The 16,603-nt window shown below is 39.7% G+C and overlaps 1 protein-coding gene across 1 annotated transcript in view; it reads right to left on the bottom strand.

The window, feature by feature from the left end:
* Window positions 1-16,603, bottom strand: part of CEP290 (centrosomal protein 290) — a 239,857-nt gene that overhangs the window by 152,590 nt on the left and 70,664 nt on the right. The window contains exons 18-22 of the mRNA XM_089652468.1: window positions 14,467-14,551; window positions 11,026-11,168; window positions 9,786-9,950; window positions 3,504-3,653; window positions 2,393-2,508 (exon numbers count right to left, since the gene is read on the bottom strand). Of these exons, the coding sequence (XP_089508594.1) occupies window positions 2,393-2,508; window positions 3,504-3,653; window positions 9,786-9,950; window positions 11,026-11,168; window positions 14,467-14,551 (659 nt within the window). The remainder of the gene's footprint in view (window positions 1-2,392; window positions 2,509-3,503; window positions 3,654-9,785; window positions 9,951-11,025; window positions 11,169-14,466; window positions 14,552-16,603) is intronic.

A 16,603-nucleotide genomic window follows, 5' to 3' on the forward strand; every position in this document is an offset into this window, starting at 1 on the left:
GCACCTTCGGTTGTTTTTAGGGGGGTTCCACCTTTGCGGCTCAGTATAGCTCCGAATGATTTGGAATCCCCTATAAGGCCACTGTTTTTTCAGGGAATGAGTGGATATTATTTCTGCATGAAGTGCAAGGTCTGTGGCGTTAATTCTCCTGCGCGCAAGAAAATTGACTCCTTTAAATCTACTTGTACATTTAAGTCATACAATATTAAGCAGCTTATCACATGTACAAGATATGTGGTATATTTGATCCAGTGTTCGTGCGGCCTACAATATGTGGGCCGCACTGTATGCATATTGCGCACCAGACTTAATGAGCACATTAAGAACATACGGAAAGGGTTCCTTAACCATAGTGTGTCCAGGCATTATGCGTTGCAGCATAATAAAAATCCGGAAGGAACCTTATTTATAGCAATTGATAAATATACTCCTGGTTGGAGAGGGAATCATGTGAGATGAGAAATCTCTAAATTAGAAACTTTTTGGATTTATTCTTTAAAGACCTATGTTCCATTTGGGCTTAATATAGAATGGAATGTGAATGCCTTTATTAATAATAGTTACGTTTTATATATATTTTTTTTATATTTATTTAAAATATTTATCAAAGATTTTTTATAATTATTTATAAAGATTTTTGTAATTTTAATTATTGACAATTTGTTTTAAAGTTTTTTTATATGGTGTGTATTCAGTTTCCTCCACAAGATAGTTCTGTCCATAGGTGCTATATATATGATTTATCCTGTTAAACAATCAATCTTCCCTTAAATTGGGTGTATAATTGACCTGTAGGTAATTTTGAAAGTTCCAAATTTATCTTTCTGGCCACCTATTTTTTACAATCTATTTTTTATTTAGTTTAAAAGACTTAGAAACTGATATTTTGGGGGTTGTTCTACACAGAGGCCTACTTCCGATATTTGGAGCGCAGTTAACATTGATTGGTGGACCCCGGTTGGCTAATCTAATTTCCGATCCGTTGGGACTTTTCCAGTTAATGGAGAGCAATTAATAAGGAAGGAGGGTCTCTCCCTATTTATTGGGTACGACATCGCGTGCTGACAACACCAATGACGACGTCCTATGAGTAATGAAACCTGTAGGGTGCAGCCTTGACATGTGACATCACTACGCACTGCTACGGACCGCAGCCATTTTGATGGATGGAAAGTTTTATACAGACATGCTGATGTTTATTCTGCTGTATGTAAGTGCAATACTTTAAATACATTAACACATCTTTTACATATTACACTATGAGCAGTTACTTTTTCCCTCTTGGGTATTCACTGTGTGGAGAGACATCTGCCATCTAAGAGCTTTTTGATTCACAGGATATCTTATACATAGTCTGGATTTTCTGGGAGCACTATCTGCCAGTCCTTGATACATCAGCTGAGCCTGATAACTGCGCTGTTTGACCAGTCCCTCGGGTGGTCAAGCTCTCTGGTAAGAGGCTGTGTGATTGGGTGGAAGGCGAAGGACTTTTTCTATCCTTTTGGGCTCCGGCTTCTTGCACAGCACCAGCACTTACAGATTATGTGGACTTTATTCCATTGGTTAATTTGTGTTAACTATATTTGACTTCTCACCTTTTGTGGATGATTGGTTATAAATAACAATCATATGTATCATCAATTAACTGCTACACTGACAGTTTTTTTATGGTGTAGATTAATTGTCATCAGAATACTGGTCAGTACCCCAGCCAGCACTGAAATTAACCCTGTATGCCTACCTTAGTCTTCCACAAGCTGTAAAAAAGCCCATTGTCTGCTTGGGTAAAAATTGACAGTTGTTTATACATTGCAAATAACCCACAGTTTAAAGATGGTTGTGTTAGGGTTGTAGAGTAATTGTGTACTGGAATACTAACAATTATGTGCTAATATCAAATATTGTGGTCATTATTATTACTTTTCCTTTTTTTTAAACTTATTAATATACCACCTCTTTCAGCACTTGCATGCTCTGGTGGGAGAAGGGTTGGGAGGGCTTTGAACACTTAGGACCTGAGATGCTGAAAGAGACTGATGAGCTACTGAAAACAGAAGTAGTTAGGTGGAAATGATGGTTAATGGTTAATGGTTAATTCCCTGCACCACTGCCCACTTCTTCCACACAACTTCATTCCACAGCATTGGTCTCTAGTAATGTACTGACTATACTGACAGCTGTCCTGCAACCTACTCCCAATATAGACATATTAGGATCAATGACAAATGGGAGTTCATCGAGCAGCCCAATCAAAATTTAGTTATGAGGCATAAGATCTGTAGTTAAGCTACTGACTATATAATATTGATACTAGAGGTGCATATGTAAAGAACAAGAAGAAACAATTTTAAGTGATATAACACAAGAAAAAGTCTTATGTTTTTATGTATACCTCTGATACTCCTTATAGATAAGCCCCTGCTGATGTCTTATCACAGCAATTTTCCTCTTGTATTCCTCTAATGCTTCTTCTAACTTCAAGACAGATTGTTCTTTGGATTCAATTTCCTAAAAAACACAAAATTAGAAAAATCCACATTATAATCCGTTCTCAGCCATCTGAAATATTTTAATGTAGCATGAAAATAATCACTTTGAGCAACACAAAATACAACACAAACTTATATTTTTTATATGTGCCAAACAATAAAGCACTTGGGGTAGTGCAGCAGTTCACTGATTATTTAATAAAAGATATTGCCACCAGATCTGTCAGTAGCATGTTATTAAATTAACTCTCAACAAAGATGTTTAAAAAATAAAAACAATATCCAGAGGCTCCCAACATTATGCTGTTTTCTGCTATAGACACGGCCCTGCTCTGCTTACCTTATTAACACACTCTTGGCAGTCCTCAAGCAATTAAAGTCAAAGAAGAGCTTGATATGAACAGCTCATTATACTCCTTACCTGGTGGATTGGGAGCTCTTGATAGGTGATAGGTGGATGGGGAGCACTTGATAGCCATTTTCACTGCCATGTGAATTTACCCAAAGCTTGTTTAAATCAGTTTGATTTGCTGTATATGATATTCATTGCTAGAAAAGCATACTAAGAATGTTGCACATAACAAGTTCTATTCAAGTGCTTAAAATATAAGTACATCCACCTATTTATCCATGTGATAACAGATGCCTGTCACACCTTCAGGATCTCAGTGAAAAACAAAAGGTCTTTAACATGAAATGTGTTTTTTACCTTAATGCATTCTGTGTATTAAGGTAAAAAAAAACCTTTTGTGTTTAGCTCTCCCCAGCCCCCTTTATACTTATACTTTACTTATACTTTACTTATACTTTCCTGAGCCCGATCTCGATCCAGCACTGTGCCAGAGAGCAGCGGCAATCTACGCTCAATCCCTCCTCACAGGATAAACTGATAGCAGCGAAAGCCATTGGCTCCTGTTGCTGTCAATCAATCCCTATGACAAGGAAACAGGTGCTGTAATGATTATGAGTTTACAATCACATTAAAGACTGACTGATAGAAACAGAAAAACATACCTGTAACAAGTGCAGGATGTACTCATTCAGAGAGTTGATGATGTTAGTGCTGGAAGCAGACATTCCTTCTGGAAGATTTATTGCCCTGAACACTATGTTTGCTCCTTCGGATTGACGCAGCAGTAGAATTTCATTTTCCAGATGTGAAATCTAGCAAATGAGAAACATCTATTTGTAAACTACTGTAATGATTATGAGTTTAGAAGCGTTGTGTTGGATTTGCATCATGGTCACACTTGGGAAAAAAACAGTTTTGATTTTTTTATAGTATGCAATTATTTTTTAGCTTATAAATTTTTTTTTTTATGATTTAAAGAAAAATGATCCTCAACAAAATGAATGCGTGGTGGGGGGTTGCCAATGCCTGACTCAACCAGCTTTGTCTTTATTTTAAGCAGAAACTATTTAAATCTGTAAACAAGGTTTTTCATCAAAAGCAACTAAGATTAACCAGATAAACATTTGAAAAGTAGCCTATAGCACCTCCTGTTGCTTGGGAAAATATTAAATACAGAAGAAATTGACTAAAAATACAATCATTTTATTCTTTAGTCCTGAAATTAAAATTAAGGGAAAAAAAATATTTTATTGTACATCACAGGACACAGAGCAGGCTATTCATGACTATGTGGGTTATATGCCACCTATAGGTGAGTGGACATTGGCCAGCCAATCAGAGAGGAAGTCCTCCCCTATATAACCCCCTCCTAAACAGGAAGTACTTCAGCATTTTTGCCAGTGTCTGTAAGATGGATGGCCACTAAAAGTATTGCTTGTACTCCTGGAGCATGTCTAGTACAGTTCCTTTGAGAATCATGTACTTAAAATCGGATCCATTCAGAAAGCTGTGAGCCAAAATGGATGGTACCCGAGTCTCACTGGATAAGGAGAAAAATCCTTGGGGTTTTGCCGGTAATGCAACCCGATGGCACTGGACCCCGTTTAGATGGAACCCTGTACAGCATAAATCTGACCAAGGAGCTTTCCAGTGGGGTGCTATACAGGTCCGAGGCAGTGGGTCCACATTTTGGGGACCAGGTCTTCTGTATGACAAAGCCTGTCGTGATGGGTGAAGGTTGGTGCCTGACTATAGTCAGGAACCTGCAGCGGGACAGGTAAGCTACCTCTTTTTTTCTCTCAGAAAAAGGAAAACCAAAACACAGGTTTTGGAGGGAAAAGGGGGAATTTCTTGGTGCAATTGACCAATCTGCCATCAGGAGGAGTGCTCACAGTGTTTTGCCCAGGAAAATTTATGCCTGCTTATTGTTCTGGGTGGACCACTAGAGGGAGCATTTTTTAGATAAAAGTTTGTGGCCATGAGCACATGCACAACGGAGTGCGCACACACTCAGCAGGCGTGCACAAGGATCGCATGTGCAGTAGCAGCCGGAAGCGGAAGTCGGCCATGTTTATTTATCTAGGGGCCTGGACACATGTGGGCTGCTGGGATCAGGACACAGGGCAGGCTATTCAGTGGGGCACATGAGTACTCCCCTGAGGGGGAAGGAGCATTGGCCAGGCAGCCAGGAGCTGCCTTTGGTGGCCCGTGAGGTCAGCAATTTGCATTGTTTTTTTCAGCACAAGACTTTCAAAGGTGTATCTTGTGGTCTGTGTTCATTATTAAAGATGCATAGGTTTTTATGCTAACTGAAGTAATGTCTTCTAGAAAGCACAGCAGGAAGGGGCACTAATGTACCTCCGCTAATGTACCGATCCCCATCACTAGAACCACCAACCCTGGAGCAGGAACCTGAGTGGAACCAGAGGATGAGAACTGGAGGAAGGTCAGGCAGCAGAGTCTCTATCTGAAGAGTCACAGCCTGAGGAGAAGCAGGCGGTCTCTGCCTCCCAATCTCAAAGGTTATTAGTCCAGAACCTGGATTAAGGCCACCTCCGATAGAAACCTCTGAGGTTACTTCTATTATATGAATGAACTTGTGAGCCACTGGAGTAAACAATCAATGTATTAGGTCGCTGGAATTTTTGCTCATCCTCATAAGAAGTGTGCTAAATGAAAAATAAATTGAATAATTACCGCGCTCTAATACTGCCGTACCATTAAAAAGTGAATAAAAAAAGTATAACTCTTAATTAATGTGTGGTGTGAAAGTGTCAGCTTATAAACTGCATCACCAAAAAATCAATCAAAATGTATTCCCACAAAATATCATCATAAATAAAAAGTGTCAAATAAATAAAATAAAAAATATAATTTAAATTAAATACAAATATAATAATATTGCAATATAAATAACTAATTAAAAATAAATTCAAAAAGTCCAGTGTGCAAATAGTGTGCAAATATCATTACTTTTGCACTATTTGCACACTGGACTTTATGATTTATTTATTTTTAATTATTTATATTGCAATATTATTATATTTGTATTTAATTTAAATAATATTTTTAATTTTATTTATTTGACACTTTTTATTTATGATGATATATTGTGGGAATACATTTTGATAAATTTTTTGGTGATGCAGTTTATAAGCTGACACTTTCACACCACACATTAATTAAGAGTTATACTTTTTTTATTCACTTTTTAGTGGTACGGCAGTATTAGAGCGCGGTAATTATTCAATTTATTTCTCTGAGGTTACTTATTCTTCTCTGGGCTCATTGAAGCCTCCACAGAGTACTCAGGCCTTTCCAGTGCATCCTCTTCTGGAGCAAATTATGTATGCTGATTAAGATCACCCAGTGTTTGTTCCACCAAAGAAGTTTTCTTTTTTGTACCCCATGGAAGAGAAGTTGGTTAAGAAGTGGTGTATACCTGCAGTGGATGCGGCTGTTTCATCCCCGAATAAGTCTTTAATATGTCCTTTGGATAATGTCCAGGTCTTCAAGGATCCAGCGAATAAGAAACTGGAGTCTCTCCTTAAGGCCTCCTTCTCCCTGGCAGATTCTGCCATACAGCCAGCAGTGGCAGCTATTGGCATTTGCCAGAGTCTCTCTGACCATGTTTAAAAACTGCTTGGAAGACCATTGGTGCATGGAGAATACTCCAACCAAGGATTTGGAGGATGTTCCAAATGCTTTATGTTTTGCGGTGGATGCTCTATGGATTTAATTCGGAAAATTTCTTGCTTGGCCCTCTTGTTAGTACACATGCATAGGGTTTTGTGGCTAAAGAGTTGGTTGGCAGAACTGCCGTGCAAAAGGTTTCCCCTTTTATGGAGAGCAAATATTTGGGGAAGATTTGAATAAGTATATGCAAACGATTTCAGGAGGAAAGAGTTCACTTCTACTCTTTAAAAAGAAATCCAAGCGCCCTTCTTTTAAGGGGTCAGAGGCTTTGATTGCTGGCCCCTCATCTACCAGGATGTCATTTCACCACACACAGGTCCCAGCCTCCCGGGGTAGAACTCAGAATTCAGAACCTGAGGAGGTCCTGGGTTCAAAACTAAACCAAGGCAGATCCAAAGTCTGCTTTTTATGAAGGGGCGCCACCACTCGTTCAAGTAGGGGGAAAGCTTTTGAATTTTGTTGCTGCCTGGAGGGCTCTAAACCAAGACAAGTGGGTCATTTCCACAATTTCTCTGTGGTACAGACTAGAATTTCGAGTCTTGCCCCCTCCCCGGTTCCCAAAATCAAATGTACTGATGAATCCAGAGAAGAGAAGAGCTTTATTACAGGCACTCAATTGCCTATTGTCTCAAGGGGTGATCACAGAGGTTCCAGTGGACGAAAGGTTTCAGGGGTTTTATTCAAACCTTTTCACAGTCCCAAAGCAAAATGCGGGCGTAAGGCCCATTTTGGACCTCAAGGGTCTGAATCAGTTTCTAAATGTCAGGTCTTTTTGTATGGAACCGATTCAGTCAGTAGTGGCCTCTTTACAGGAAGGAGATTTTTTAGCATCCATAGACATCAAGGACGCATACCTACATGTGCTGATATTCATCCCTCACCAAAAATTTCTGAAGTTTGCAGTAGGGGATCAGTATTTCCAGTTCATAGCACTACTGTTTGCACTGGCGACGGCTTCCAGAGTTTTCACAAAAATTCTTGCTCCGGTGTTGGACCTTCTCAGAACTTTTTGGATATTGGTCATAGGTTATCTAGACTAACTGTTGCTTAGAGGTCAGTCGGTGCCAGGTCTGATGCAGGATGTGGTCCTTATGATGCAGATCCTGGAACAGCTGAGCTAGGTGCTCAACTTCGAGAAGTCGGCACTGGATTATTTCGGGAAGGTCCTACACATGGTTCAGGCAAAGGTATTTCTGCCTCCAGGGAAATGTTGCGCCCTGAGGAATGAGGTTTGCAGTTTGAGGGGCAAGAGGAGTCCTTCCGTTTGCCTCTGGATGAGGTTGCTAGGGAAGATGGTGTCCAAGATCGAGGCAATGCCCTATGCCCAATTCCACTACAAACCACTGCAAAGGAACATTCTGACCATTTGGAACAAGAAGGTTCTGGCCCTGGATTACAGCATGTCTCTGTCTCCTGAAGTCTCTGTCTACTGCGAAGCCTGAATTGGTGGTTGATGACTCACAATTTGGAGAGAGGGAGATCCTTTCGGCCGGTGTGGAAATTGGTAACCACGGACTGAGGGCTGTCCTAGACAAAGCCACAGTTCAGAGACTGTGGCTTCCACGGGAGAGGGTTCTACCTATCAATGTCCTGGAGCTCCAGGCAGTGAGGCTCGCTCTGAGGTATTGGACATCCAGGCTTCAGGGTTGGCCAGTAAGGATTCAGTCCAACAATGCTACAGCAGTGGCAAACATCAACCAACAGGGCAGTACCAGGAGTCGAGGGGCTCACTAGGAGGTGAATTACATTCTGAGCTGGGCAGAGAGATATGTTCAAAGTTTGTCAGCGTTGTTCATTGCAGGGATGGAAAATTGGTAGGGGGATTATCTTGGTCACCGGCAGTTGATTCCAGGGGAATGGGCTTTGCATTCTGAGGTTTTCAAGGAAATCTGCCAGTGATGGGGTTGCCTGGATGTAGATCTGTTGGCATCCAGGTTCAACAACAAGGTCAGCCTGTTTGTGTCCAGAGTAAGGGACCCTTGCACAGCAGGGGTAGATGCCTTAGTGATTCCTTGGAACCAATTTTCTTAGGCCTCAGTCAGCAAGAAAAAGATCTCTGTATACCTTGGATGTGGTACACACTGTGAGGGTCTTCTTGAAGGTGACGGAACAGGTGAGGAGGTCAGATGCTCTGTTCGTGCTGCCGGAGGGACCTAGGAATTTCACATTGGATCCGCCAATTGATCTTTCAAGCCTATGGCTTGAAAGGTAAGATCCCACCTTTTTGAGTGAAGGCACACTCTACCAGCAGTGTGGGGGCATCTTGGGCAATCCGCCATCAGACGTTAGTGGCAAGGCCGCTACATGATCTTCGGTTCACACATTCACAAGGTTTTACTAGGTGAATGTCAGAGCTGCCAAAGATTCTGCCTTTGGCCGAAGTGTTTGATAGACAGCTGTATAGGTACTGAGGGATTGATGATGGTGGCTATCATGGTGTCACCCTCCCCTCAAAATTTCTTTATTGCTTTAGGAATCCTACTTATCATGAACAGCCTACTCTGTGTCCCGTGATGTACGATAAAGAAAACTGAATTTTTTCTACATACTTACCTGTAAAATCCATTTCTTGGAGTACATCACGGGACACAGAGGTTCCACCCCTCTTTCTAGAATTTCATTGCTTGCTACAAAAGCGTAAGTACTTCCTGTGTAGGAGGGTTTATATAGGGGAGGACCTCCTCTCTGATTGGTCAGCCAGTGTCCGTGCACCTATAGGTGGAATATAACCCACATAGTCATGAATAGCCTGCTCTCTGTCCTGTGATGTACTCCAAGAAATGGATTTCACAGGTAAGTATGTAGAAAAAATCCAGTTATTCACAAACACTATACGTTCATACCTAACCACTGAGGTGCAGTTCATTATGCAGGGTTTTTTTTCAAATTTTATGAGCACTGCATTAGGCAGCCCATTTAAAATGAATCAGCTTGCATAGTCCAGAAATTGTATCTGCCCTTTTTGACTACGCATTGGACTGCAAAGCACTTTAGCGTTATTCAGCACACCTGCCAGCAAGGTACACTGGTGTCCCATTCAGAATGATTTGCACTTTATTGCACCATCAAAAGTAGTGTGCAAAGTCTTGCATTGTGATAACACACACACGCAAATGTGCCCATTCCCACAATGTGATAGTGTGAACAGGACCTTAAAGTTAGCTGGTGATTGAAGATTAGTCACCTAAAGGTAAAACATTTGCATGAAATAAGAACTTAATATAAAACTCGCTCAGAACACAGCCTACCTTGTCATTAGCTTTTGCCAAAAGGTTTGATGCATTTGCAGCCTCCTTTCGGGATCCTTTCAGTTCCTGTCTTAACTCCTCATTTCTTCCAGTAAGTTGATCTACCTGGGCTTTCAGATGGACACTGGCATCAAATATGCCATTGGTATTCTTAATCTCAAAAGCCTGAAAGACAAATTAATTGGCAACTTTATAAAAAGCACCAATTTGTCCAGATGTCAACATCCCATAAAAACAAATACTGGGATTTAGCAACATGTTATTTCAATCAGAATGAAACAACAGTTATTATTTTCCAGATTTTGGTATTTTCCTTTCAATTTTGACTGTACAGTTGTGATAAAAACCCTTAAAGAAGTAGTATTACCAATGAAATTACTTTTTATAATAACCAAAGCAAATGTCCAATATCCTGTTATTTTTCAACCAATTTAATTTATTCATCCACAAACCTAAAATCCATACACCCTTATCTGCTATGGTTTAATGTAATCTTTAATGTACAGTAATACTAACCTGTGCATTTCAGATCACTGGTTATATGCAGCATACAGATCCATAAGGCAGCCATACACAAGTTATTTTTTTTTAAATTCAACCAGCAGGTTGATTGAATGTTAAAATTAAAACTGTTTAATTATATACATTTTTATCAATATTTTTTAGATCAACAAATCATGGCCATCACTCATGTTTTTATATCACCAGCCATCCTTTAAGGCTAGGTTTACATTACAGTTGGTCAGGAACATGCCCAGAATTGTGCATGCTCCCGACCTACAGACAAACACACTGCTCTTTAGCAGATGTACGAGGCTGTAATTAAACACATGCATCGATAAACATGGTGCAACAAACCACATGGTGCCACAGCACCATGCAGCTCATGGAAATTCTTAAAAAAAAAAATAAATAAATAAATTTGGGTGGATAGGGCAGTCCATTGAAATGAATGGGCAAGCCTACATTCAGAACGCAAATCGCAATTATCTTAACCTAGCCTAAATGTAGGTATGAAGATTTTTATAAGCATTTATAAAGATTTATAAGTCTATTTAAAATACACCAATTTGGAAGGGGTCTACACATGTGCAGCATGGATTTTAAAACTGCAGAAGAGGTACATAGGTGAAAAATAAGTACACATCAGAATGACTTAATCTCTTGACATATTTTGTGTGAAGCTACACAATATACCATACGTGATAGAAATAATACAGCATTTTCTGGCTGTACTTACATGGACAAGTCGTTCTAGACTGGGAATAATCAGAGTTGCTTCACCTCCTTTAATGTTCGGATCTTTCTGAGAGTCTTTAATGGCTTTTAGGATTTCTCCCATAGCTTTATGGAGTTGCTTGTTTTCTTCAGATAGCTCTTTTACTGAACAATAAACAAAATAATGACTTGTAATTGAATGCATTTGTCATTTCACATACAGTAGCAAAGAAGAAATGTCAAAGGAAAGTTGGATTTAAAAATAATTGGCTCTTTTTTCTACATCATTCGTTGAAGTGCCCATGCTTTCTATATACAATGAAGAGCATTTATTTCTAATCTGCCAAATCCTGCTGAACACAATCACTAAAATTTTTAACACGTTACTATAATTGCAAAAGTCATTTTTAATCCTTTTAAATCTGCGACTTTCATTAAAATAAAACTTAGTGATCCTACAATGAAGCTCATTGTTCAAGCACTTCCTGTTATGGGGAAACAACAGTTGTGCTCTTATGTTGGTGACCTGTCACATACACCCTTGGTGAAGACTATAAGCAGCCATGCCAACACACTGTGCAGGTATGGAACATGATCAAGATGTTTGTCTCGGATAATGTGCAGCTGACACTGAAACAAACGCGAAATAAAGTGTCTGAAAGGCAAAAGGAAATCAGCAACACTGAAATGCAAAAGAGGATGAAAAAAAGTAAAAACAGTACTTCGTGGGAAACAAAAACATGGCAGTTGTTTATGATAAACTGAGCTTTAGCGAACAAACATCCAGTTATGATTGATCTTTTTCTTTTATTTATGTTGAGTTGTTACAGTTTAATATTGTACATAAAAAACAATCTTACCTATTTAACTCATTCCTTCCCTAAACTCCCTTTTTCAATACCACAGACCAGAACATGATCAGTTATGGTTCGAAATACTTTTGATTGTGTTCATCCAAGTTAATAGTAATGGCGGTCTCTCCATAAACACACAAATTATGCTTTGTATACGTTCATCACTATTGCACTTACTGTACCATATGAGGCATTGCTTATCTCTAGCACACTGCACCTCTTGTAATACACAATAATAATCCTGTGTTGTTGAAATAAAATATTTTGAGCTGGACAGATTCCTTCATCCAGACAAACTAGGTAGATGGAGGAATATTCCCCCACTAGCAGATTGCAATCTGACTATACAACTATCCACTGTCAGAAAAATACTAATCAAAGGCTGCAGTTGCTGATCCACAAAACTTTTCCAGAATGTCCAAACAACTTATACTAAATGAAGACTGCCACACATGGATCAAAATTTGTCCAGTTCTTGCTAAACTAGCCAAATTTCGATCCATCTATGGCCAGCCATAAGCCTCTTGTGACAAGTTGTGTGTTTTGTCTCACTGACCACTGTCCTGTAACTAACCGAGGTGTTAGCAGCATTTAACATAGAAGCCTATGAGGGACGTGGGAACTAGCTTCAAGTGTAGCGCATTACGACCTATGAGGGACGTGAGAACAAGCTTCAAGTGGTAGGGCACTACCGCCTTTGGGGGTCACGAGAACTAGCTTCTGTTCAATTGCTTTTTTTTTTTTTTTTGAAGCTTTGCACAAACACATACGTAGATAGATTTCAAGCACCATATCAAGAATGGTAAAAAGACAATTGTCAAACATAACGCTTGAATAATCAACCTGTTGATCTGCGCTTGCATGTCGGCATCATTAGAATTTAAACATATGTCAATAGGTACAACATTAAGTAACATAAAACTCAAAAGAAAACATAAAAGATAGTACTTTAAGGAGAAGTGTCTGGGACTTTTGAGACCCATGTCTGTCATCTAACGCTGAAATGGGCAATGGAATGTGTAGTTTATGCAAAATGTTTTTCATATAAATATTGGGACTTAACCCTATGTATCACCTTTGATATATTGGATGCGTTAGGTGTTTTCCACCTTGAGGTAATTGTGAAGCAGGCAGCTATAAGTATATGTATAGTTGTACACCAAAATTGTATAGGTAACCTGTTGATAGTGAGGTTCAGTAATGATAGAGTGGGTGATGGTGAAAGTAAGATTTCTGTCATGAATGCCAACAGAGAGAACACGGCGTTCCAAAAGCTTTGAAGACCTTTGCATTCCCACATGACCTGTAGCAATGACCCCTAGGACCCGCATTCCCTCCAACAAAGGTTGGATGCCTCTTTGACAGCCTCATAGGGGTCAGGTAGTTTATGTAGAGTAGTTTCAAGTGGAGATCCCAATGGTTACCACAGAGGGAATATCTGTGCATAAATGTTATCGTCTTGTACCATTCGGATATTGTAAAAGTAATATCAAAATCCATTTCCCAATTCAGTATATTAGAGGTTTTGGTAGAGTCAGTGCTAAACAGTAGGGTTCATTAGTACCAGGAAGTCCCTTAGATTTCTTGAATATAGTGGTTAAGTATTTCTAGATATCTGCCCACAAACTATATTGTGCATCTGGGTGTTTAATGTGGTAGAATTGCACTTGGAGATCCGTATAGGATATCTCCTTAGGCTGTTGCAGTGTAAGTTCTTTAAAATGTGTTAACATGTTTGTAAGGCCCACTGTCCAATTTTAGCGAGGGTATAAGATATTAATATGCATTTAGGGCAGCTCTTTATATAGTAATTGTGCAATGGGCATAGTACAAATGTCTAGGAGAACTAGCTTCAAGTAGTAGTGCATTAAAGACATAGCCATTCGCTGAATTATTCTTTTTAAAAGCTTTACTTGCCCGTTTTTATTAAAATAAAGTTAAACAAAAACAAAATTGATAATTTTCCTTCATGGCATTTTTCAGCATTTATCTTCCATCCAAAGAACAAATGAAGTTAAGCCTCCTGCCTTTAGTCTGGTCCCACAGGCTGTGACACAGTACCACCCAGTGCTTTGATCCATACACTTGGCAGCCCTTTCCTGCTCTGGCTCCGATCTGTACTCCTGGACAGAGACCTCCTTTGTCTGCCAAAGTGGAGCCCAGAAACTTAGTCAGGTCTCTCTTAAAAGCCCAGCACACACCCACCCAATTAATTCAGGGATGTGCAATTCATATCACACATGTAGTTCTGGGCGCCAAGGAGGTAGTTTTTTTTGCCTTTAGCCCTGCTGCGGGCAAGCAACATGGCTCATCTCTCAGGGAGGGGAGGAGGAGATATACAGAGCAATGTTAAAAATATTAAATGTTTAAGTCGCCCAGACATTCCATAAAACACCTCAGATTTAAATATGGTTTTGGTTAAAAAAAAATTTTTTTATCAAGACAAAAAAAAAAAAATGCTTATTTTGTCACTCCACACCATGCAGCCTACAGTTTAAATTCAATCATATGTCAAAATTACTTGTTATCTTGTAGAAGTGTGTGTATTTTTATCCTCGCACAGATATACAGTAGTTAAAAAAAACAAAAAAAAAACAAAACATACTTACATTTGGATTTTAATTCAACAACAACAGTTTTGCTTCTTTCAAGGTCTCTTTCTTTGGTATTTAATTCTTTTGACAAAAGGTCATTCTGAAAGGAAAAATACATATTGAGAAAAAAACCTACATGAGTACGTGGCTCCTCTAGTAAGGTGCATATTAATCTACTGTAGCTTTAAGGCCTTAATATCACTATACACATTACAATGCAACTGTACAATCTTTGTACAATCTCTTTTAGACTTTCAAAACAATGTAATATGAGGACCTACCTAACCTATCCAAATATAGTGTAATCAATAAGGCAAAACCCTTATACTGCATAGTTGATGGTGGATCAAAAGCAAATTGTACAGTCAGATTGTAATGTGTAGTTGTATCGATGCATTAATAACCCCCCCAGCACTGTCAGTGAACTAAAAAAATGTACCCTCAGCATTGGTGTCAGTGTGGTCAGTGTATGCAATAACAACCCCTAGCACAGGTGTCAGAGGACACAGAAATAACCCCCAGTATAGGTGTCAGTGAATGCAATAGTAACTCCCTGCACAGGTGTCAGTGCACACAATAAGAACCACCAGCACTGATATCAGTGGACGCCACAACAACCCCCGACACAGGTAACATTGCACATAATAGGGACTCCCAGCACAGGTGTCAGTGCACGCAATAATAACCCCCAGTAATGGTGCCAGTGGATGCCATAACAACCCCCAGCACATACGTTATTGCAAGCAACAACTCCCAGCATTGGTGTCAGTGGTTGCAATAATAACTCCCAGCACAGATGCCAGTGCACGCAATAATAACCCCCAACATTGTGTCAGTGAACGTCATAATAACCCCCAGCACAGGTGTCACAGGACACATTAAAGCAGCAGTAGCCAGCAAAGAAGAGGCCCTGCACCAGGGTTACTGCTGCAGTCCTACACCAGAGCACCTGAAACTGCTAGAGGAGGTAGGGGAAGGAGCTACTAGTCCTGCAGCTGGAGGCAGGAGAGAGCAGAATCCTACCTCCAGCAGCTATCACAGCCCTGCACTGTACTCTGTTCTGAATGACAAGAGTGATGGCAGCATCACTCCTGTCAATCAGGTAGCTGGAGAGCGGAGCGCTCATTGACTCTCAGCACCCCTTCTCCACATAGCACCTATGCGCCCTTGGCACACGTCCATTCTGCCCACCCATTGTCCCAGCCCTGGTCATGTATTCCCATACACACAGTCTAAAAAATGTTTTTATATTATTTCTCATCTCTTAGATGTTTCTCAGGAGGAGATGCCCAGCCACCTCATACAGAAAATTACCTAGGATTTTTTTCTTGCTGGAGTGTCCAGAACAGATCATCAAAACTTAAGCTGCATTTTTTTTATATTAAATTAAGATATGTGAATGGGCCCATGTAACAAATATAAAGTGGGTATTATCCCCCTGCAAAAGTGGAAATACACATTAGGATACCCAAAGACAAGCCCACCATTCCATCTATCAACTCCTTTTTGAACCGTAAAGGACTTGCTCATTTCTACTTTACAAGCACTGTGTCCTCCTCTGCTCATGCATTTTTTAATTGTAAGCTCAAATCAAAATGCCCAAGTCTCCACTTTAATTTAGATCAATATCAGGCTAATTGCTCTATGCAGTTAGAGCAAAGTTTTGCAACCTTTTAAGGCCTTGTGCACACAGGAAGTTTTTTTTTCCTCCCCTAGACAACTTTGCTCCAGGGGATAAAAAAGCAGCTTAAAAATGCGTTTAAAAACGTGTTTATCAAACACCTTTAGGTGCATCAAGAGTTTGGATGTTCATTCATTCCATTGGCTAGAATATTAATTTATTCTGGCCACTGGAGTGAATGAATGCTCAAGCACCAAACGTATTTGTATGGCAAACATTCCTCTCATTAATCCGCTGGTGATGCATTTTCAGCCTCTAAATGCAACTCTTCTAATACGCCTGTAAATATCTATGTGTGCATAGCCACATAGGTTAACATACAGGTGCTTTTAGAGGCTTAAAAAAGAAAACTGTCAAAACACCTTTAAAAACTGCATTTTTTTTGTCCTGTGTGCATGAGGCTTTGAAGTGCATTTCTATTAAATGAACATACCTGTCTGCTTGCAGTCATCTGTAAAATGTTCAGTTTAC

The sequence above is a fragment of the Staurois parvus genome, unplaced genomic scaffold (assembly GCF_062004578.1).
Source record: "Staurois parvus isolate SC_StPar_1 unplaced genomic scaffold, SC_StPar_1.0 ptg000025l, whole genome shotgun sequence".
Classification (NCBI taxonomy): Eukaryota; Metazoa; Chordata; class Amphibia; order Anura; family Ranidae; genus Staurois; species Staurois parvus.